Source organism: Oncorhynchus gorbuscha, linkage group LG01, assembly GCF_021184085.1.
Source record: "Oncorhynchus gorbuscha isolate QuinsamMale2020 ecotype Even-year linkage group LG01, OgorEven_v1.0, whole genome shotgun sequence".
In the NCBI taxonomy this organism is placed as follows: domain Eukaryota; kingdom Metazoa; phylum Chordata; class Actinopteri; order Salmoniformes; family Salmonidae; genus Oncorhynchus; species Oncorhynchus gorbuscha.
Window position 1 is genome coordinate 73,796,411 of NC_060173.1, and position 24,535 is coordinate 73,820,945.

Here is a 24,535-nt window from a genome sequence, read left to right on the forward strand (position 1 = left end):
GCAAGCACCATGGTCTTGTAGCGGATGCGAGCTTCAACTGGAAGCCAGTGGAGAGAACGGAGCGGGGTGACGTGAGAGAACTTGGGAAGGTTGAACACCAGACGGGCTGCGGCGTTCTGGATGAGTTGAAGGGGTTTAATGGGGTAGGGCCTGATCAGAGCCTGGAGGTACTGAGGTGCCGTTCCCCTCACAGCTCCGTAGGCAAGCACCATGGTCTTGTAGCGGATGCGAGCTTCAACTGGAAGCCAGTGGAGAGAGCGGAGGAGCGGGGTGACGTGAGAGAACTTGGGAAGGTTGAACACCAGACGGGCTGCGGCGTTCTGGATGAGTTGTAGGGGTTTAATGGCACAGGCAGGGAGCCCAGCTAACAGCGAGTTGCAGTAATCCAGACGGGAGATGACAAGTGCCTGGATTAGGACCTGCGCCGCTTCCTGTGTGAGGCAGGGTCGTACTCTGCGGATGTTGTAGAGCATGAACCTACAGGAACGGGCCACTGCCTTGATGTTAGTTGAGAACGACAGGGTGTTGTCCAGGATCACGCCAAGGTTCTTAGCGCTCTGGGAGGAGGACACAATGGAGTTGTCAACCGTGATGGCGAGATCATGGAACGGGCAGTCCTTCCCCGGGAGGAAGAGCAGCTCCGTCTTGCCGAAGTTCAGCTTGAGGTGGTGATCCGTCATCCACACTGATATGTCTGCCAGACATGCAGAGATGCGATTCGCCACCTGGTCATCAGAAGGGGGAAAGGAAAAGATTAATTGTGTGTCGTCTGCATAGCAATGATAGGAGAGACCATGTGAGTTTATGACAGAGCCAAGTGACTTGGTGTATAGCGAGAATAGGAGAGGGCCTAGAACAGAGCCCTGGGGGACACCAGTGGTGAGAGCGCGTGGTGAGGAGACAGATTCTCGCCACGCCACCTGGTAGGAGCGACCTGTCAGGTAGGACGCAATCCAAGCGTGGGCCGCGCCGGAGATGCCCAACTCGGAGAGGGTGGAGAGGAGGATCTGATGGTTCACAGTATCGAAGGCAGCCGATAGGTCTAGAAGGATGAGAGCAGAGGAGAGAGAGTTAGCTTTAGCGGTGCGGAGCGCCTCCGTGATACAGAGAAGAGCAGTCTCAGTTGAATGACTAGTCTTGAAACCTGACTGATTTGGATCAAGAAGGTCATTCTGAGAGAGATAGCGGGAGAGCTGGCCAAGGACGGCACGTTCAAGAGTTTTGGAGAGAAAAGAAAGAAGGGATACTGGTCTATAGTTGTTGACATTGGAGGGATCGAGTGTAGGTTTTTTCAGAAGGGGTGCAACTCTCGCTCTCTTGAAGACGGAAGGGGCGTAGCCAGCGGTCAGGGATGAGTTGATGAGCGAGGTGAGGTAAGGGAGAAGGTCTCCGGAAATGGTCTGGAGAAGAGAGGAGGGGATAGGGTCAAGCGGGCAGGTTGTTGGGCGGCCGGCCGTCACAAGACGCGAGATTTCATCTGGAGAGAGAGGGGAGAAAGAGGTCAGAGCACAGGGTAGGGCAGTGTGAGCAGAACCAGCGGTGTCGTTTGACTTAGCAAACGAGGATCGGATGTCGTCGACCTTCTTTTCAAAATGGTTGACGAAGTCATCTGCAGAGAGGGAGGGGGGAGGAGGATTCAGGAGGGAGGAGAAGGTGGCAAAGATCTTCCTAGGGTTAGAGGCAGATGCTTGGAATTTAGAGTGGTAGAAAGTGGCTTTAGCAGCAGAGACAGAAGAGGAAAATGTAGAGAGGAGGGAGTTAAAGGATGCCAGGTCCGCAGGGAGGCGAGTTTTCCTCCATTTCCGCTCGGCTGCCCGGAGCCCTGTTCTGTGAGCTCGCAATGAGTCGTCGAGCCACGGAGCGGGAGGGGAGGACCGAGCCGGCCTGGAGGATAGGGGGCATAGAGAGTCAAAGGATGCAGAAAGGGAGGAGAGGAGGGTTGAGGAGGCAGAATCAGGAGATGGGTTTGAGCAGAGGGAAGAGATGATAGGATGGAAGAGGAGAGGGTAGCGGGGAGAGAGAGCGAAGGTTGGGACGGCGCGATACCATCCGAGTAGGGGCAGTGTGGGAAGTGTTGGATGAGAGCGAGAGGGAAAAGGATACAAGGTAGTGGTCGGCGACTTGGAGGGGAGTTGCAATGAGGTTAGTGGAAGAACAGCATCTAGTAAAAATGCTATTACCAAGCAAAGCAAAATTTTGCAATGACTTAAGCACTTAGCTAGATGGCTAACTAGCTACTAAATGAGCAAACAAATGCACACTGTAGCACATTTTAGACAGTAAACATAAGATATTTAGCTCGCAAACATGTAGTTGTGAATTCTATAACTAGATCACTTGTTGCGTGCTGCACAACAAACAGTAAGTGACTCACAAGGCTTCGGTCTCTCATTGTTGTATGCTTGTAAACAAATACCACGTGACTGGGGACTACTGTTAATCAATTTATCTCCTATTGTATTGCACAAGTTGACTGCAGGTATTTACTTAAGTAGCTACACATTCAAATGTATAATAAAATAAAAAATCTAAATAGTTTTGACGGTATTGAAAAGCAATCCTGTGGCTATTTCCAAATATCCGGTATACCGCCCAAGCCTAATTAAAAAAAATATGTCCTTGTTTGCACACAATCTACTTTTCCCTTCCATTAGGTTTATTTGGAGAGCACAACCCTGACCATCACTAATGGCAGCAGCAGTGCCCAAGCTCTCCAGCGGAAGCGTTGTCAAAATACGCTACAACAGCATAGACGTGGGCACCACTCGATGGAAGGAGGGGACCTTCGAGGTTCTTGAGAAGGATAACAAGGTCAACCTGTGCCTGAAGTTCAATGCCGGTGGTGCACTCAAAAGTTTCCAGGTAATAGTTTTCCCTATATGTGCTCATTCACCTAACAAAATGGCATGATTACATTGGACTTGAATAGCTGAAATTGTGTATGTTAAGACTGTCTTTTAAGGTACAGTACCAGTCAAAAGTTTGGACACCGACAGATTCAAGGTTTTTTCTTTATTTGTACTTTTTTCTACATTGTATAATAATAGTGAAGACATCAAAACTATGAAATAACACATATGGTGTCATGTAGCCTAGTGGTTAGAGCGTTGGGCCAGTAACTGAAAGGTTACTGAATCAAATCCATGAGGTGTCAAGGTAAAACAATTTGTCGTCCTGCCCCTGAACAAGGCAGTTAACCCTTTGTTCCCCAGTAGCCCGTCATTGAAAATAATAATTTATCCTTAACTGAATTGCATAGTTAAAAGGTTAAATAAAAAAATACATATGGAATCCTGTAGTAACCAAAAAAGTGTTAAACAAATCAAAATATTTTATTTGAGATTCTTCTCTCAAGCAGCTTCACCTGGAATGCTTTTCCAACAGTCTTGAAGGAGTTTCCACATATGCTGAGCACTTGTTGGCTGCTTTTCCTTCACTCTGCGGTCCAACTCATCTCAAACCATCCCAATGGGTTGAGGTCAGGTGATTGTGGAGGCCAGGTCATCTGATGCAGCACTCCAGCTCTCCTTTTATGTCAACTAGTCCTTACACAGCCTGGAGGTGTGTTGGGTCATTGTCCTGTTGAGAAACAAATGATAGTCCCACTATGTTCAAACCAGATGGGATGACGTATCACTGCAGAATGCTGTGGTAGCCTTGAATTCTAAATAAATCACAGACGGTGTCACCAGCAAAGCACCATCACACCTCCATGTTTCACTGTGGGAACCACACATTCCTAGATCATCCGTTCACCTACTCTGCATCTCACAAAGACACGGCGGTTGGAACAAAAAATGTCGTTTGGACTCAGCAGACTAAATTAGAGATTTACACCTGTCTAATGTCCATTGCTTGTTTCTTGGCCTAAGCAAGTCAGTCCCTTCTTCTTATTGGTGTCCTTTAGTAGTGGTTTCTTTGCAGCAATTTTACCATGAAGGCCTGAGTCATGTAGGCTCCTCTGAACAGTTGCTGTTGAGATGTGTCTGTTACTTGAACTCTGATGCATTTAATAGGGGCGGCAATCTGAGGTGCAGTTAACTCTAATGAACTTATCCTCTGCAGCAGAGGTAAGTCTGGGTCTTCCTTTCCCGTGGCGGTCTTCATGACAATTTCATCATAGCACTTGATGGGTTTTGCGACTGTGCTTGAAGAAACTTTCAAAGTTCTTGACATTTTCCAGATTGACTACCTAAATTTCTTAAAGTAATGATGGACTGTCGTTTCACTTTGCTTTTTTGAGCTGTTCTTGCCATAATATGGACTTGGTCTTTTGCCGTATAGGGCGATCTTCTGTATACCACCCCTACCATGTCACAACACAACTGATTGGCTCAAATGCATTAAGAAGGAAAGTAATTCCACAAATTGACTTTTAACAAGGCACACCTGTTAGTTGAAATGCATTCCAGGTTGACCACCTAATGAAGCTGGTTGAGAGAATGCCAAGGTTGTGCAAAGCTGTCATCAAGGCAAAGGGTGGCTTCTTTGAACAATCTCAAATATGCATGCTACATTTGGATCATTTGGGGTCTCGCGGACCGATGCACTTTTATCTTTGATGCGTCTCGTTGAAACTTGAGCTCCGATTAGGGATGTTGTGTATCGAATCGTCTTGATATAGTATACAGTGGGGCAAAAAAGTATTTAGTCAGCCACCAATTGTGCAAGTTCTCCCACTTAAAAAGATGAGAGGCCTGTAATTTTCATCATAGGTACACTTCAACTATGACAGACAAAATGAGAGAGAAAAAATCCAGAAAATCACATTGTAGGATTTTTTATGAATTAATTTGCAAATTATGGTGGAAAACTTTTGTTATTGACCAAATACTTATTTATCTCAATACTTTGTTATATACCCTTTATTGGCAATGACAGAGGTCAAATGTTTTCTGTAGGTTTTCACACACTGTTGCTGGTATTTTGGCCCATTCCTCCATGCAGATCTCCTCTAGAGCAGTGATGTTTTGGGGCTGTTGCTGGGCGACACGGACTTTCAACTCCCTCCAAAGATTTTCTATGGGGTTGAGATCTGGAGACTGGCTAGGCCACTCCAGGACCTTGAAATGCTTCTTACGAAGCCACTCCTTCGTTGCCCGGGCGGTGTGTTTGGGATCATTGTCATGCTGAAAGACCCAGCCACGTTTCATCTTCAATGCCCTTGCTGATGGAAGGAGGTTTTCACTCAAAATCTCACGATACATGGCCCCTTTCCTTGACACGGATCAGTCGTCCTGGTCCCTTTGCAGAAAAACAGCCCCAAAGCATGATGTTTCCACCCCTCATGCTTCACAGTAGGTATGGTGTTCTTTGGATGCAACTCAGCATTCTTTGTCCTCCAAACATGACGAGTTGAGTTTTTACCAAAAGGTTATATTTTGGTTTCATCTGACCATATGACATTCTCCCAATCTTCTTCTGGATCATCCAAGTGCTCTGTAGCAAACTTCAGACGGGCCTGGACATGTACTGGCTTAAGCAGGGGGACACGTCTGGCACTGCAGGATTTGAGTCCCTGGCGGCGTAGTGTGTTACTAATGGTAGGCTTTGTTACTTTGGTCCCAGCTCTTTGCAGGTCATACACTAGGTCCCCCCTGTGTGGTTCTGGGATTTTTGCTCACCGTTCTTGTGATCATTTTGACCCCACGGGGTGAGATCTTGCATGGAGCCCCAGATCGAGGGAGATTATCAGTGGTCTTGTATGTCTTCCATTTCCTAATAATTGCTCCCACAGTTGATTTCTTCAAACCAAGCTGCTTACCTATTGCAGATTCAGTCTTCCCAGCCTGCTGCAGGTCTACAATTTTGTTTCTGGTGTCCTTTGACAGCTCTTTGGTCTTGGCCATAGTGGAGTTTGGAGTGTGACTGTTTGAGGTTGTGGACAGGTGTCTTTTATACTGATAACAAGTTCAAACAGGTGCCATTAATACAGGTAACAAGTGGAGGACAGAGGAGCCTCTTAAAGAAGTTACATGTCTGTGAGAGCCAGAAAGTGAAGTGTACCTATGACAAATTACAGGCCTCTCATCTTTTTAAGTGGGAGAACTTGCACAATTGGTGGCTGACTAAATACAGTTGGGCAAAAAAGTGTTCATTATATATGTCTTTGCTTTCAGCTCAACCAGAATGTGAAGAATGTTATGATGCATTCCATGCACACTATGCGACGAATTGTGGTGTCTCTTAAGGATGGCAGTGTAGTCACCCTTGAGAGAATTCCCACTGCTGTGGCTGAGAAAATGAAAGAATATCTTGAGAAGTTGAAGCAGGGAAAACCAACAGGTAACAATCTATTGGAACTTGTAGATCATTAACTGTTTCTACAAATTTGCATGATTTCCTGCGGAACTGGTGTCCTTCTGTTAGACAAGTGTTGTTTTCTTGTAGTTCTAAAGACATCCCAGGGAAGTGCAAGCTTCAGTGTGCTCGGGAATCGATCCGTAAAGAAAGAGATTAGCCCACCTGGAGAACGACAGGTAAAGAGTTGTAAGAAAGTACCTGTCATTTACAACCATACTGTTCCTGGTTTTTGCTTCTCTGAAAATATTACTTATTTAAATCTGGCTCTGTTTCAGACAACACCCAGACGACCCAGTGTGGACAACAGGGAGGAGACGATGCCCCGCAAACCTCTGAGCAGTCCCAGCAGAGTCACCTCTACACCTTCCCGCAGTGGGCTGTCTGAGAACAGGTAGGCAAGCCAACTCACCAACCATCCAGGTAGATAAAGCATCACACGCAGGCTGTGTCCTGACTGCACTCATACTTTCCCCCCTAATTTATTTAAGTGGATTGGACTTTTAAGTTCACATGGGGGAATGAACAAGTGCGTAATTCTGGGCGAGGGGTATAAAATCCCAACCTCTTCCACTCTTTTGTCTCGCTATCCTTTCTCCTGAGATTGCATTTCTTCATTTGACAGAGGCTTTAGTCTTCGTGTATGCATTGGTCTCATAACCACTCTTAAAGGGACATTTTAAAAATGTTTACTTCATATTCATCATCTTCAGAACCATCTTTTGCCCCTTCAGGATTGAGAAGAGGAAGAGACACCTCACCTCTGACAGTGACCTGACTAAGGACTACCCCAAGGAGAATGACTCATCCAGGTATGACAACGACAGTGTTACTTTACCAAGCAAAGGGTTGACTTCACATCCCTTCCTGTCAATTTAAGCTTATGTCCATTGTGGCCTCGGGGTGTCTAGCGAGTGGGGGTGAGGGGGTAGGTGTTTTTACAGTGACGGCCATGATTTTAGCAGCACCGGTTTAGCGTAAAAGGGAAACTGCCATTACAACAGATCTCAACTTTTTGACCAAATTTGCTGTTACTACACTTTGCCTTTGTAGGGCAGAGTTGTGCACCAGTGAAGCTAAACTGTTTCTTGTATCTCAGCAACAACAAGACCATGTCGGACCCCTCCAGGAAGTTTCTGCTGAGCTGCAAAGACAAGCTGAAACAGGCAGAGGAGAACCGCTGCTCTGGTAAGCCCTCGTCAGACTGAGATGACCTTCTCCAGACAAGAACTGTGCCGTCTCTAGTCGCCCTGTGATAACTGTCTACCTTTCCCACCAGTTTTACTGGTTCCAGCGCCACTTCAGCCCACGTCATTCTACGGCAGCCGATCGGTGACCAAAGACTACTCCACGAGTCACTCTTTCCTCGACAGGTAAGTTATTTTTTTTGCGCCTTAATTTAACCAGGTTGTCCCATAGATGTTAAGAAAACATTCTCATGCATCATTAAGATGCTGCCACACGTTGACTTCTTTGACGTTTGTCGTTCCCTCCACAGGCCATCCAGTACATCCCAGACCACCTCGGCTAAGAGAAGTCTCATGTTACCCAATCACTCGACCCCCTTCAAGAAAGTGCGCCCCATGCTGGACTACGGTGGCTGGAACAAGCCGAGACCATCCACTCTGGCCCAGCCCCAGCCTCCACTGCAAGGGTAAGGAGACATCCCAGGGTTATACTGATAATTCTAAAGTTAGCCTCCAGAGTCAATGAGGGGCTTTTATAGTGTTGCCCACCTACCAGTAATGTGTGATTTACTATATCTGTTAATGCTCGTTATGAATGTGCCATACGGCTGACCCCAATTAGTCGATTGTTTGGTCGATAGGCTGTTGGTCGGCCAATATTTTTATTTTTTTGTCAAGCAGTTGCAAATACAATTTAAGGAACACGAGACACCGGTCTTATTCACGCCCATCTTTGTGATCTAATCCATTATGGAGGCCAAGACTAATCCATTGTGTCGGCTGCGTGGATGGCACAGTCCAAGAAGAAGGGGAGTGTGGCTAAGATGCACAATGCACATCTCTCTCCAGAATGCTCGCTCTCCTGCCAATTTGTGCACATTCATTGGTTCTTAACTTCATTGTGTGAATTGTTTGAGTTAGTGTCTATTAATTCTCCATTACATAAATCACCAGCAGTACATTTGCCGTTAATTCCTATATTTTTTTAATCTACAATGTTTGTTTGGTTATTGTTTGCAGAACGCACAACCTATGCTACACTTGTGAGAAACAAGTATGGGTTTATTTAATTACTTTTACGAGTTTTGTCAATTTAGTTAGTCTTTTGTATTGAGCGCTCCTGTCAGTTTTTAGTAAGGACGCGCACCTGATTACGCATGGAAGTAGGCCTATAGGCTACCTGGCCTATAAATGTGCCCATTTGGGGATCTGATAGTATTTCTGATTGGCTTAATGCACCACCACTAATGAGCTGTGGAGCCTCTCAAAGTAATGTTTTCTCAACCTCGAACAGCAAGCAAACAGTCTTTTTTTTTTTATATCTATTGAGAATGACAGTAGTTCCTCTATGTAAACTAGGCAAAAAAAAGAATCGTCCTTACATTTACATTACATTTAAGTCATTTAGCAGACGCTCTTATCCAGAGCGACTTACAAATTGGTGCATTCACCTTATGACATCCAGTGGAACAGTCACTTTACAATAGTGCATCTAAATCTTAAAGGGGGGGGTGAGAGGGATTACTTATCCTATCCTAGGTATTCCTTAAAGAGGTGGGGTTTCAGGTGTCTCCGGAAGGTGGTGATTGACTCCGCTGTCCTGGCGTCGTGAGGGACTTTGTTCCACCATTGGGGGGCCAGAGCAGCGAACAGTTTTGACTGGGCTGAGCGGGAGCTGTACTTCCTCAGTGGTAGGGAGGCGAGCAGGCCAGAGGTGGATGAACGCAGTGCCCTTGTTTGGGTGTAGGGCCTGATCAGAGCCTGGAGGTACTGAGGTGCCGTTCCCCTCACAGCTCCGTAGGCAAGCACCATGGTCTTGTAGCGGATGCGAGCTTCAACTGGAAGCCAGTGGAGAGAACGGAGTGGGGTGACGTGAGAGAACTTGGGAAGGTTGAACACCAGACGGGCTGCGGCGTTCTGGATGAGTTGAAGGGGTTTAATGGCACAGGCAGGGAGCCCAGCCAACAGCGAGTTGCAGTAATCCAGACGGGAGATGACAAGTGCCTGGATTAGGACCTGCGCCGCTTCCTGTGTGAGGCAGGGTCGTACTCTGCGGATGTTATAGAGCATGAACCTACAGGAACGGGCCACCGCCTTGATGTTGGTTGAGAACGACAGGGTGTTGTCCAGGATCACGCCATGGTTCTTAGCGCTCTGGGAGGAGGACACAATGGAGTTGTCAACCGTGATGGCGAGATCATGGAACGGGCAGTCCTTCCCCGGGAGGAAGAGCAGCTCCGTCTTGCCGAGGTTCAGCTTGAGGTGGTGATCCGTCATCCACACTGATATGTCTGCCAGACATGCAGAGATGCGATTCGCCACCTGGTCATCAGAAGGGGGAAAGGAGAAGATTAGTTGTGTGTCGTCTGCGTAGCAATGATAGGAGAGACCATGTGAGGTTATGACAGAGCCAAGTGACTTGGTGTATAGCGAGAATAGGAGAGGGCCTAGAACAGAGCCCTGGGGGACACCAGTGGTGAGAGCGCGTGGTGAGGAGACAGATTCTCTCCACGCCACCTGGTAGGAGCGACCTGTCAGGTAGGACGCAATCCAAGCGTGGGCCGCGCTGGAGATGCCCAACTCGGAGAGGGTGGAGAGGAGGATCTGATGGTTCACAGTATCGAAGGCAGCCGATAGATCTAGAAGGATGAGAGCAGAGGAGAGAGAGTTAGCTTTAGCAGTGCGGAGCGCCTCCGTGATACAGAGGAGAGCAGTCTCAGTTGAATGACTAGTCTTGAAACCTGTTTATTTTCAGCAAACTTAACATGTGTAAATATTTGTATGAACATAACAAGATTAAACAACGGAGACATAAACTGAACAAGTTCCACAGATGTGGACAGAAATTGAATAATTTATCCCTGAATAAACCTTGTGGGTTTATGCCCATAGCTGACGTTGTTGGCGGGGATGTCTGGTGAGGACCTTCCTTACAACAGGCCTACAAGCCCTCAGTGCAGCCTCTCTCAGCCTATTGTGGACCGTCTAAGCACTGATGGAGGGATTGTGCGTTCCTGATGTCACTCCGGCAGTTGTTGCCATCCTGTACCTGTTCCGTAGGTGTGATGTTCGGATGTACCAATCAATCCTGTGCAGGTGTTGTTACAAGTGGTCTGCCACTGTGAGGACGATCAGCTGTCTGTCCTGTTTCCCTGTAACGCTGTCTTAGGCGTCTCAGTACGGACATCGCAATTTATTGTCCTTTCTTTTGGTGTTTTTCAGAGTCAGGAGAAAGGCCTCTTTTAGTGTCCTAACTTTTCATAACCGTGACCTTAATTTTCTGTCTGTAAGCTGTTTATCTTTGACTGTTCCACAGGTGCATGTTCATTAATTATTTATGAACAAGCATGGAAAACAGTGTTTAAACCCTTTACAATGAAGATCTGTGAAGTTATTTGAATCATCCTTGAAAGATAGGGTCCTGAAAATGGGACGTTTCTTTTTTTGCTGAATTTATTTGAACAAATCTTTCCAGCTCTCTTTTCAATAACCACTCAGCATGAAAGGGAAAAATATCATGATCTGATCCAGTGGAAATGCCATCAGATAGGCCTACCTGATTATTTCTTATCCCTTATGCCTGTGTCTGGCCCGAGCTCACTGGCACGGGAAACTCGGAAGGCCCAGAATAACTTATGCAAGTTTGCTATCTGCTTTGGGTCAGACCCAAGTTAATAGTTGATACAATGTTTAAAGTTTGTGGCCATGGCCTGTCTGCAAATGTGATTTATTTCGATCAGGGTATTTTCAACCTGCAGGCTGCAATATTTTATTTGTTTGCATATGTAGGTGATTGTTTTTTAGTTAGTTGGCAGTGTAAGTTACTTTTTAAGTTAGTATAATTTTCATTTGGATACAAGTTTGCTTAACCACATGACAATGATTGAGATAAAGACGTTATTATAAATTCAATTAAACCGTTCCATGAAAGAACTGGCACGCAGATTGGTAGAAGTCTTAAGACAAATTGGCATTCCACATGATAATGGTTGCCGACGACTCATGTATCTTATTACTGGCAACTTCGGCAGAGTCTGCGAAAGCCAGCAGGAACGGGAGGAGGATGGTAAGGTTCAGGTTAAGATTTTATTATTCTGGCGATCTTGTTCTCTGGCCCCCTCTTGAGTCATTTTACTTTTCATCAGAGTGCGCTTAACCCCTCGACTCGATTGACGCACCGGTCAGTCAAAGTAACGTAATGCAAAAATCCCCATCAAAATCCGTCAGTTTAACCTAGTGATATCTATTATTTTCATTGGATCAGTCTCAATCCGCCAATGTCTCCCTTCCACATCTGCAGTGAAAGGTGGCATAGCTAGAGCAATGTTTGTCAGACCACGAGACAAACATCTGTAGCGTCCTAACTAAACCACTGTGGAAAGAGAAGACTCAAACAAACACGATGGTGGTCTCCATTTTGCTCAACGACCATGGACAAGTGTCACGTGACTCGTCTGAAGTCCATAGTGTCGATGTGCCAAATTCTGTTTGTAGCTTCCGAACCGTTTGGGCTACAAACTGTGAGCCCACTGTGGAAAGGTGAGATTCTTCGTTTTGCTTTACGACCACCACAAGTGTCACAGGACTTGTCTTAAGGTAACCAGCACCAGTATTATTATTTTTTTAATGTAAGTATGAAGGTAGGTTTGCTACCTACCCCAAAAATGTTTAATATGTGTAAAATTAAAAATATATATATATTTAAAAAAAATATGATGTGTGCCATTGGAAAATATTCAGATTTCCATTTTTTTGTTACATTACAGCCTTGTTCTAAAAGGGAGTAAATTAAAAATAATTCCTCAGACCTATACACAATACCCTATAATGAAAGCAAAAGCTGTTTCTTTTATTTTTGCAAATGTCTTAAAAACAAACACCTTATTTACATAAGTATTCAGACCCTTTGCTATGAGACTTGAAATTGAGCTCCGGTGCATCCACCTGTGTTGAATTCAATTGATTGGACATGATTTGGGAAGGCACACGCCTGTCTATATAAGATCCCACAGTTGACAGTGCATGTCAGAGCAAAAACCAAGCCATGAGAGGTCAAAGGAATTGTCCGTAAAGCGCTGAGACAGGATTGTGTTAAGACAACAGATCTGGGGAATGTTACCAAAAAATGTCTGATGCATTGAAGGTCCCCAAGAACAGAGGCCTCCATCATTCTTAAATGGAAGAATTTTGGTACCAACAAGACTCTTCCTAGAGCTGGCCAAACTGAGCAATCGGGGGATAAGGGCATTGGTCAGGGAGGTGACCAAGAACCCAATGGTCTCTCTGACAACTCCGGAGTTCCTCTATGGAGATGGTTGTCTTTCTGGAAGGTCCGGAGCGAGTCAAAGATGAACAGAGCACAGAGATCAGAGATCCTTAATGAAAACCTGCTCAGGACCTCAGACTGGGGCGAAGATTCACCTTCCAGCATGACAACGACCCTTACCACACAGCCATGACAACGTAGGAGTGGCTTCCGGACAAGTCTCTGAATGTCCTTCAGTGGCCCAGTCAGAGCCCGGACTTGAAACCGATCGAACATCTCTGGAGAGATCTGAAAATAGCTGTGCAGCAACGCTCTCCATCCAACCTGGCAAAGCCTGAGAGGATCTGCAGAGAAGAATGGGAGAAACTACCCAAATGCAAGTGTGCCAAGCTTGTAGCGTCATATCCAAAAGGATTCAAGGCTGTAATCGCTGCCAAAGGTGCTTCAACAAAGTACTGGGTAAATGATCTGAATACCTATGTAAATGTGATATTTCTGTTTTTTTTTTTTTACTAAATTGGCAAACATTTCTAAAAACCTGTTTTTGCCCTGTCATTATGGGTTATTGTGTCTCGTTTGATGGGGGGGGGGGGGGCAGTTTAATATATTTTAAAATAAGGCTCTAACCTAACGTGAAAAAAAGTCAAGGGGTCTGAATTCCTTTAGAAGGCACTGTATATCATGAGCTTTCTCATCTCCCAGATATAGGACAAACACTTCAACCTTGTTTCTGATTTATTTTGAATGTATTTTTTGCCATTTTATGGTAGTACGTTTTTAGATATCCCAATGTTATGTTTTTGTTTTATATAAAGGGGTCCTTGATATTCAAAATCAAATGGCTAAATGATCCATAGTGTGACCATCTCAAAACAATTCCATATGTCAGATTTGAACCCACCCCTCCAACGGCGTATGCTCTTAAGAATTAAAGCATCAAAGCTTAATACATAGAGTTGATTTTATTAAAACACACAGGGTGTGTCTACATGGAAAAATACACACAAAAGAATGTCAGCCAATTGATTGGTCGAAAGAAGACATTTCGGTCAACAGACTTTTTGTTGTCGCTTACAGCCCTAATGTGCCGAAGTAGATGCTTTCAGTTGAAAACATGCCTTTTCACCAGTGGTTGTGGTACATGGATGGAGTTATACTTAGTTTTCTCTAACCTCTTTGCAGATTCTCCAACCTGGGCAACACGTGTTACATGAACGCCATCCTGCAGTCTCTCTTCAGCCTGCCATCGTTCTCCAATGACCTGCTGAAGCAGGGAATCCCATGGAAGAAGATCCCCGCCAACGCCCTACTCAGGTAGCCTACTGTTACTGCAGTCATCCTTAATGTTTTTATTTTAAAACATTTTAGTCATTTAGCAGATGCTCTTATCCAGAGCGACAGCAGTGAGTGCACACATTTTTGTACTGGTCCCCTGTGGGAATCGAACCCACAACCCTGGCGTTGCAAGCGCCATGCTCTACCAACTGAGTAGAGTCAATATTTCCACTTTAACGTTGGATTTACTCTTTTAAAAGCTGTTTTTGTTTAGGTGGCTTAGTGTTTTCATGGCTATGACTCAACATTTCTCTAACTGCTCAGCTGACTTGTGTACCTGCCCTGCACCCTCACTGACCGTCCTCTCTGTTGTGCATGCAGACGCTTTGCCCACTTGCTGGCCAAGAAGGACATCTCGTGCCCCGAGGTAAAGAAAGACCTGCTGAGGAGAGTGAAGAGTTCCATATCCTCCACAGCTGAGCGCTTCTCTGGATACATGCAGAACGTAAGACCTATAATATTTGCACCACAACCATTTTGGCTCTTTTGTAGCTCTGTACACTCACCCCCCCCCCCCCTCCCAGGACGCCCATGAGTTCCTGAGCCAGTGTCTGGACCAGCTTAAGGAGGACATGGAGAAGGTGAACAAGAGCTGGAAGAGCGAATCGGCGGCGTGGGACGAGGCCCCCCAGCAGGCGGCCGCGGTCAGGCCTGGGGAGGAGGCGGACACCTCACACACGTACACCTGCCCCGTGGTGGTCAACATGGAATTTGAGGTGCAGCACACCATCACCTGCAAAGGGTGAGTGGATCATCAGACTGTGGATTTCTGCGTCGTACATTCCCCCGATGGAAAATAAAATAATAGACTCCATAGATTTAGCTTTTAATAGTCCATACCTTTAGCTTTTATGGTATTACCTTTCCTAAGCATATGAAGTTGTCATAAAGACCGACTGAATGTCATGTTATAAACAACAAATCATGAAAAACGGTTGTGCTATTGTGTGGTTTCAGCTGTGGAGAAGTGGTGACCAAACGGGAGCAGTTCAACGACCTGTCCATTGACCTGCCTCGCAGGAAGAAGACCATCCCTCTCCGGTCCATCCAGGACTCTCTGGACCTCTTCTTCAGGGTGCGTGTCCGCTGTCCCCAAAAACCACCAGGCTAGCTCCTGTCCAAATATATTGTATATCAACTAGGGCTGTGGCGGTCATGAAATTTCGTCAGCCGGGCATTGTCAAGCAAATAACTGCCGGTCTCACGGTAATTGACCTAATGGTCAGTTGACCTAATGATCAATTAACATAAACACATTTAGCAATTCCTGGCTTCCACACACAGCCTACAAGCCACTGATACAGGCCTTTGGACATCTACATTTTAAAAAGTCTCATAAATCCATGTACTATGGCCTTCACTTTCACAATAAATCCATGATTTATTTTAGACTGGTCTAAAGAAACATGATATGAAGAAAATGTAGTCTATTTCAGAAGAACAGAATAGCATACTCCTTGTTGTCCTTATCTGGCTTTGCCATATTGCTGTGGGCTATACTCATTTAGCAGACATTTTCTTAGAATCCCATGCCATTATTTTATCATGTTTTATAGTATGAAGAATACAATTGAACAAAGCTGAAATTTTCCTCAAACGATTTGAGAGTGCGCACATTCTATGTTGAGAGAAACAGGTACTCCTATATGCTTAATTTATAGTTATTTATGTAACGTTAGTTCTACAAACATTGGGCTCCTTGTTTATATTTGTTATACATTTTAAGGCTGCATGATGCGACTCTAATGATGATTTGAAAAAAGTCACATGAAAGGCATGAGCTCTGCTTTGTTTTTTTGTGCAGGCTGTTCACACTTAATCAGTCTCTCATTCACAATTTGACAAGCACTTGATAATGCCTCGGATTTCCCGGCGGTATCCCCTTTGTTTGGCTGTGTTGCCCCCTCAAGAAATCCATGCCCTTTGCGGCTAGTGGCCGTTGTGCCCTTGGGCTGAATATAATAATTTGAATTTCCTTCTCCCTGTGTGCTCTGAAGCACCTCTCACTCACATGGGTCTCCGTCATGTGAAGGCAGACACAACGGGGATGCAACTGCACGTGTCCTTGTACAATTCCGAGGTGCATATTAAAGATATTGGAGAAACTGTCTACGTTTACTTTGTCAGCCAACAAGATGAGTAGGCCTAACAAACAGCAGAAGCACTTGCCGATGTCAATCTACTATCTCTTATAGTACAAAAGTTGACCTATTATTTTCTGTGCAAGAAATAAATATTCCCAACATAGTCTGGAACACTTGTGGGATGCCAAATTAATACAATCACTAGCATAACAGTTTTTACACAATGAGGCTGATGCAACAGAACAGAATGTTTAGCTTAAAATGTTGATAAACTATCAGGCTATTTCTTCAAATTATAAGCGCAGCAATGTGCACACGGCAGTAGTCTATAAGCGCAAATGTTCCATTAGCGGGGAAACACCATTATCAAAGGTGACCGCAAATGTGATTATGCATGTAATGCTTTTATTATAAAGGTACACTTTTATGGTAAATTATCTTCCCCAAACTTGAAACTGGCGGGCTGCTTATGTTGCCAGTTAGGCTCTACACCCCTTGTAAAGTGGATTAATGTGCTTCATTTTAAGAAGTTATTTGGTCACTAGTTGTGATACAAACCGTATGAAAACTTATAGGCCTATGGGCTAGGCTACAAGAGGTATGCTACTATGATTATAAAAAGCCTTATTGCACACAAGCTGGGCATCGTTCACAAGTGATAATATATCATTCACAAGTGATCGGCTAATTTTGTCACCTACTTGATTTAATCTTGTCTTTACATATACTAAATAAAATGTGAAATTTGATTTAGGATGGACCATTATCATGCACCTGTCTCACACTGGGCAGTGGGAAAAATACATCTACTGTATGCACTTAAATAGCAAATGGAGGATGCTTTTCCCGTGATTCATTTTCGCGCTCCAACTGCTCTTAAACGCTAGTAAAACCAAATGCATGCTTTTCAACCGTTCGCTGCCTGCACCCGCACGCCCGACTAGCATCACCACCCTGGATGGTTCCGCCATAGAATATGTGGACATCTATAAGTACCTAGGTGTCTGGCTAGACTGTAAAATCTCCTTCCAGGCTCATATCAAACATCTCCAATCTAGAATCGGCTTTCTATTCCGCAACGAAGCCTCCTTCACTCACGCCGCCAAACTTACCCTAGTAAAACTGACTATCCTACCGATCCTCGACTTCGGCGACGTCATCTACAAAATAGCTTCCAATACTCTACTCAGCAAACTGAATGCAGTTTATCACAGTGCCATCCGTTTTGTTACTAAAGCACGGTATACCACCCACCACTGCGACCTGTATGCGCTAGTCGGCTGGCCCTCGCTACATATTCGTCGCCAGACCCACTGGCTCCAGGTCATCTACAAGTCCATGCTAGGTAAAGCTCCGCCTTATCTCAGTTCACTGGTCACGATGGCAACCAGTTCTCTGCTGCCTGTGACTAGAACGAATTGCAAAAATCGCTGAAGTTGGAGACTTATCTTCCTCACCAACTTACTTCAAACATCTGCTATCTGAGCAGCTAACCGATTGCTGCAGCTGTACATAGTCTATCGGTAAATAGCCCACACATTTACCTATCTCATCCCCATACTGTTTTTATTTATTTACTTCTCTGCTCTTTTGCACACCAATATCTACCTGTACATGACCATCTGATCATTTATCACTCGTGTTAATCAGCAAAATTGTAATTATTCGCCTACCTCCTCATGCCTTTTGCACACTATGTATATAGACTCTCTTTTTTTCTACTGTGTTATTGACTTGTTAATTGTTTACTCCATGTGTAACTCTGTTCACACTGCTTATGCTTTATCTTGGCCAGGTCGCAGTTGCAAATGAGAATTTGTTCTCAGCTAGCCTACCTGGTTAAATAACGGTGAAATTTAAAAAATGCCAGCCAGGTAGGCTATACTTCTGTTGTAAAGATGAGCAATGTGCTTTATTAAGTTGAGATATAAATATAGAAGGCCTAGCCTATAGAAAGCTGATGGGATCCTCTTAAGTAGAGGCCATCACTCTTCTTTCTCACGCAATTGCATAGCCTATAGAAATGTTGCACAACATGGGCTCTCATGAAGTGTTTGATTAGATTTGATAACATTTGCATTGATGTCAGAGTGATTAGAGGGACAGTAGAGTGCTGAGTACCAGGCAGTTAGCAAGTTTGTTAGGCTACTAATGACATCAGCACTTGGAGACTCCTAATTACTGTGACTGCCTTCATGACTCGTGACCACTGGTGTGGCAGTAATACGGTCACCGTAACAGCCCTAATATCAACTCACTAAAGCATGGGTGACCAACTTTTATATTAAAAACCAAACAAAACAAATTGGGTGGGAGGGACCTACTCAATATACTTTAAAAATGAGTAAAACCAAATTGAAACTGAAGAAATAATGGAGCAGTCACCGTTTCTTGACTGTGTCCAGCTCACTAATAATAAATGAAAGCTAGACAGTCGGGGAGCATCAAATTACCAAAGTTAAGGATAGAGGAACATTTTTTTTTTTTAGCAAACTTTGACACCAAGGAAATTTAATATTTTCAGTGTGGCTCTCTGGACCTCGTTCCTCGTTGAAGAATGAATGCGGCCCTAGAGGCAAACAGGTTTGACCCCCCCCTGCACTAAATGCAATGAAACAGTTAACCTAGTATCCACATCCTAATAGGAAGTAGATGAGTTGAATGTGTGTTGATGTGTGTTCCAGATGGAGGAAATCGAGTATTCTTGTGAAAAGTGCAGCAGGAAAGCGGCAACAGTGACTCATAAATTCAGCCGACTCCCCAGGTATGCCTGTGTGTCTACAACAGTGATCTGATGTTAAAGTGAATGAGAAGTGGTATGAGGTTCACCAGAACCCTAAATTCATTCCTTTCTGTTGTTTCCCCCCCCATGCAGAGTTCTTATCTTGCACCTGAAGCGCTACAGCTTCAACGCCCAGCTGTCCCTAAACAGTAAGCTGGGCCAGCAGGTGATGATTCCCCGCTATCTCACACTGCTGTCCCACTGCACAGACACTACGCAGCCCCCCCTCAGCCTGGGCTGGTGTGCACATGGAACCATGTAAGAAACACACCCCACAGTGAAAATTATCTAACGTTTGTTGCATAATTATACAATTTTACCAAGGCCGGACATTAATTTTTGTACTCCACATTTTTGGGGGTGTTTAACACTTTGTACCAAAAAGGTAACGGAAAATTGTTGTATGATGCAGGGCACCACTTTACAAAATAAAATGTGTTATTAGGCCTGTTATAGTGCCTTCAGAAAGTATTCATACCCCTTGACTTATTCTACATTGTTACAACCTGAATTCTAAATGGATTATTTTCCTCACCAATCTATATTCAATACCCCATGAAAACATGTTTTTAGAAATGTTTGCAAATTTATTGAAAATTAAATACAGAAATATCTCATTTCTATACGTATTCACACCCCCTGAGTCAATACTTTGTAGAAGCACGTTTGGCAGCAATTACAGCTGTGAGTCTTTCTGGGTAAGTCTCTAAGAGCTTTCCACACTGTATTGTCAACATTTGCCCATTATTCTTTAAAAAAAATTCAAGCTCTGTCAAATTGGTTGTGGAACATTGCTAGACAACCAGTTTCAGGTCTTGCCATATTAAAAAAAAAAATGGCTAAAGTTGCCTACTTCAAAGCAAGGTAGCTGTTTATCGATAACATCCTTTCAGGGGAGGTCTATTTGACAGCATGGGAGACATTACTAAATTCTTAATTAGGATTATCTAAGAATATATTTTAAAGTTGTCAGTGACATGCCCAATGTTGAACAGAGGGGAATCGCAGCTTTTCAATGGTGTCAGACTTCTACAGCCAGAGTAAGCATTGATTTATTAACGCACCCATTGATCAACTGCGTGTCGCCATTTGTAGTTATGGTGGTGAAGTTTTTAGGACATTGGACATGACAATTACATTAATACATGATAATAGTTAACTACAGAGAACTATCCAGGCTACACAATAGGTGTTGATTTGGCTAACTAGTTGTTCTGTCATCTAGCACGCATGCAGTTGATGCACACACCCATGATTTTTCCAGGGTTGGTCTGTACAAAACCTGTTTGCTGACAGAAAATGTGCACGTAACTTACTAATCGGCAAGGATTAGAAACAAATGTGCACACGTGGCTACACAGATCTGTTCTTTGATCTCAAAGCACATCTCGCCAAAGGGATTATTGAAAGACCACTCTGCCTGTCAATGCAATACAATCCTACTCTAATGTGCTCTGCAGAAATTAAATGACCTTACCACACCCTGTTTTTTTGTACAGGGCACGAACACTGAAGGCCTCCCAGTTGGTGAACTCCTCCTCACTACTTTGGTAAGCCACTCATTTAACCGTTCTCTAACACTATGGTATCACTTCCACCCCATGGACACCAATCATGTTTACAGTAGGTCTCTTGTTTCTTTGATGTGAACATTGTGTAGATCAGCAGTTCCCAAACTTTTCCCATTCCAGGGACTACCAAATCACCGGCAAACTCATAAGGATCACATTCCAGGAATGGTGCAATTTAACAAAGTATCTTGGCGGTCAAATTTAGTTCATTTTATCAGTAAATGTAACTTATTATTAATAGTTGTATTATTATTGTAAAACTGTGTAGAATCCGTTTGATTCTCACGTCTTTGTCGAAGACGTTTGGACCTTTTTTGATATTTTCAGTGGTATTGTTAACAGGCGTGAGAAATAAAAACAGGTTCAGCCCCTGGTTCGACCGTGATCTTGCAGAGTTACTCCACCTCAAGAATTGCATTTGGTGAAAGGCTCGGCACGTGCATACTCAGGCTGACTGGCTCTCGTTCAGGCAAATGAGAAATAAGTGCACTCAGGCTACCTGGAAGGCCAAAGTTAGTTACTTTTAAGGAGCAGTTCTCTCTCTGTGGGTCTAACCCCAAAAAGTTCTGGAAAATGGTTAAAGACTTGGAGAATAAGCCTTCCTCCTCACAGCTGACCATGTCCCTTAATGTTGATGATGTGGTTGTTACTGACAAGAAGCACATGGCTGAGCTCTTTAATCACCACTTCATTAAGTCAGGATCCCTGTTTGACTCAGCCATGCCTCCTTGCCCGGCTAACATTTCCTCATCTCCCACGCCTTCTAATGCAACTATCCCCAATGCTTCTCCCTCTTTTTCCCATGCCCCGCTACAAAGTTTCTCCCTGCAGGCAGTTGCTGGGTCCGAGGTGCTGCAGGAGCTCCTTAAACTTGACGCCAAAAAACCATCTGGGTCAGATGGTTTAGACCTTTTCTTCTTTAAGGTTGCTGCCCCTATCATCGCCAAGCCTATCTCTGATATTTTTAACCTGTCTCTCCTTTCTGGGGAGGTTCCCATTGCTTGGAAGGCAGCCACGGTTTGTTCTTTATTTAAAGGGTGAGACAAAGCAGATCCTAACTGTTACAGACCTATTTATAGTTTGCCCTGTTTATCAAAAGTGTTGGAAAATTGTAAATAATCAACTGACTGACTTTCTTGATGTCTATAGTATTCTCTCTGGTATGCAATCTGGTTTCCGCTCAGGTTATGGATTTGTCACTGCAACCTTAAAGGTCATCAATGATGTCACCATTGTTTGATTGTGCTGATATTTTTATTGACTTGGTCAAAGCTTTTGATACGGTAGACCATTCTTGTGGGCCGGCTAAGGAGTATTGGTGTCTCTGAGGGGTCTTTGTCCTGGTTTGCTAACTTCCTCCAAAGAGTGCAGTGTATACAGTCAGAACATCTGCTTTCTCGGCCACTGCCTATCACCAAGGGACTACCCCAAGGCTCAATCCTAGGCCCCATGCTTTTTTTCAATTTACATCAACAACATAGCTCAGGCAGTAGGAAGCTCTCTCATCCATTTATATGCAGATGATAGTCTTATACTCAGCTGGCCCCTCCCCAGATTTTGTGTTAAATGCTTTCCAACAAGCTTTCTCTACCATTAACCTATTTCTGAACACCTCCAAAACAAAGGTCATGTGGTTTGGTAAGAAGACTGCCCCTCTCCCCACAGGTGTGATTACTTCCTCTGAGGGTTTAGTGCTTGAGGTAGTCACCTCATACAAGTACTTGGGAGTATGGCTAGACAGTGCAAAGTCCTTCTCTCAGCACATATCAAAGCTGCAGGCTAAAGTTAAATCTAGACTTGGTTTCCTCTATCGTAATCGCTCCTCTTTCAACCCCAGCTGCCAAACTAACCTTGATTCAGATGACCATCCTACCCATGCTAGATTGTAGAGACATAATTTAAAGATTGGCAGGTAAGGGTTCTCTCGAGCGGCTAGATGTTCTTTACCATTCGGCCATCAGATTTGCCACCAATGCTCCTTATAGGACACATCACTGCACTCTATACTCCTCCCTAAACTGGTCATCTCTGTATACCAGTCACAAGACCCACTGGTTGATGGTTTTATAAAACCCTCTTCGACCTCACTCCCCCGTATTTGAGAGCTCTACTGCAGCCCTCATCCTCCATATACTATATCCTTCAAATACTATATTGGCTAAATTCCCAATCTGGCCATCAAACCATCACGGTCACCTAATAATCCCCAATTTACAATTGGCTCATTCATCCCCCTCCTCTCCCCTGTAACGATTCCCCAGGTCGTTGCTGCAAATGAGAATGTGTTCTCAGTCAACTTACCTGGTAAAATAATGGATAAATAAAAAATACAAAAATATACAACACCCGTTCTGCCAGTCACGTTCTGTTAAAGGTCCCCAAAACACACATGTCCCTGAATTGCTCATCTTTTCAGTTCACTGCAGCTAGTGACTGGAAAGAGCTGCAACAAACACTCAAACTGGACAGTTTTATCTCAATCTCTTCATTCAAAGATTCAATCATGGTCACTCTTACTGACAGTTGTGGCTGCTTTGAGTAATGTGTCATTGTCTCTACCTTCTTGCCCTTTGTGCTGTTGTCTGTGCCCAATAATGTTTGTACCATGTTTTGTTGCAACCATGCTGTGTTTGTCTTAGTTCTGTCTTTATGTAGTGTTGCGTTGTCTCTTTTTTAATCCCAGCCCCGTCCCCGCAGGAGGCCTTTTGCCTTTTGGTAGGCTGTCATTGTAAATAAAAATGTAAGACATGCCTCGTTAAATAAAATACATTGTTATTACAATTTGCATTGTGTAAAGTAATTATAAATGACAATTAGATTCTAAAAATAAATGAAAAAATGTTGGACCACCTGCCATACCTCTGGTCCACAGGTTGAAAACCACAGGTGTAAATGTTTGGATCTTCTAAACACTGTCTTTATTTCCTTCCCCCAGGAAAGTGTCTCTGAAGGCAGGGGGCAGCTCCAGCAGTATCCTGGTGGACTCTGACAGCGAGGAGGAGCTGAGCCGGAAGGCGGTGAGCCGCAAGCGACGCCTCAGCGACTGTCTGCCTGACGACAAAGCAGAGGAGGTAGGGAGACTCGGGAGAGAAATGAGTTACTACAACTTAACCACTGACACATGCAGGGACAGGTTGAAAGAATACGGTTGGTTTAGGTCGGGTGTGACATGGTGGGCTCTGGTTGTGTGTTTCGGTCCAGCGAGGCGTCCAACACACAGACTCGTCAGACATCAACGATGAGGCGATGCTGGCGGTAGTGCTAGAGATGAGTTGTCAAGACACTGGTCTCTCCTGCCCCGCCCCTGAGGACGAGCCAACCAGCAGCCCCGACACGGGCTTCGGGGACGCCGACCCCGACACCCAGGAGCCAAACTACCACCCAGACCTGCTGGAGACGGACAGCAAACCGTCTGCAGGTAACCACGACACACACACACACACACCCCAGCCAGGAGAGAAGGGGGAAGTGTAGGCTTAACTTCTTGCGTCGAGCCATCCCGGATCCGGGATCGTGAATACAGCCTCAAGCTCATTAGCATAACACAACGTTAACTATTCATGAAAATCGCAAATGAAATGAAATCACTATGCTAGCTCTCAAGCTTAGCCTTTTGTTAACAACACTGTCATCTCAGATTTTCAAAAATATGCTTCTCAACCATAGCAAAACAAGCATTTGTGTAACAGTATTGGTACCTATTGATAGCTATTGATAGCTAGCATTAGCATTTAGCGTTAGCATTCAGCAGGCAACATTTTCACAAAAACCAGGAAACCATTCAAATAAAATCATTTACCTTTGAAGAACTTCGGATGTTTTCAATGAGGAGACTCTCAGTTAGATAGCAAATGTTCAGTTTTTCCTGAAAGATTATTTGTGCAGGAGAAATCGGTCTGTTTTCTGCGTCATGTTTGGCTACCAAAAAAAAAACGAAAATTCAGTCATTACAACGCAAACTTTTTTCCAAATTAACTCCATAATATCGACAGAAACATGGCAAACGTTGT

General features: G+C 44.4%; 1 protein-coding gene across 1 annotated transcript in view; it reads left to right on the plus strand.

The window, feature by feature from the left end:
* Positions 1-24,535, plus strand: part of LOC124041824 (ubiquitin carboxyl-terminal hydrolase 37-like) — a 33,636-nt gene that overhangs the window by 2,769 nt on the left and 6,332 nt on the right. Inside the window, exons 2-18 of the mRNA XM_046359882.1 lie at positions 2,655-2,862; positions 6,120-6,285; positions 6,391-6,479; positions 6,579-6,694; positions 7,035-7,112; positions 7,400-7,488; positions 7,580-7,673; positions 7,799-7,954; positions 13,936-14,067; positions 14,410-14,533; positions 14,613-14,830; positions 15,046-15,163; positions 18,857-18,936; positions 19,048-19,212; positions 20,454-20,504; positions 23,461-23,596; positions 23,727-23,943. Coding sequence (XP_046215838.1) covers positions 2,689-2,862; positions 6,120-6,285; positions 6,391-6,479; positions 6,579-6,694; positions 7,035-7,112; positions 7,400-7,488; positions 7,580-7,673; positions 7,799-7,954; positions 13,936-14,067; positions 14,410-14,533; positions 14,613-14,830; positions 15,046-15,163; positions 18,857-18,936; positions 19,048-19,212; positions 20,454-20,504; positions 23,461-23,596; positions 23,727-23,943 — 2,203 coding nt within the window. The 5' untranslated portion in view covers positions 2,655-2,688. The remainder of the gene's footprint in view (positions 1-2,654; positions 2,863-6,119; positions 6,286-6,390; positions 6,480-6,578; positions 6,695-7,034; positions 7,113-7,399; positions 7,489-7,579; positions 7,674-7,798; positions 7,955-13,935; positions 14,068-14,409; positions 14,534-14,612; positions 14,831-15,045; positions 15,164-18,856; positions 18,937-19,047; positions 19,213-20,453; positions 20,505-23,460; positions 23,597-23,726; positions 23,944-24,535) is intronic.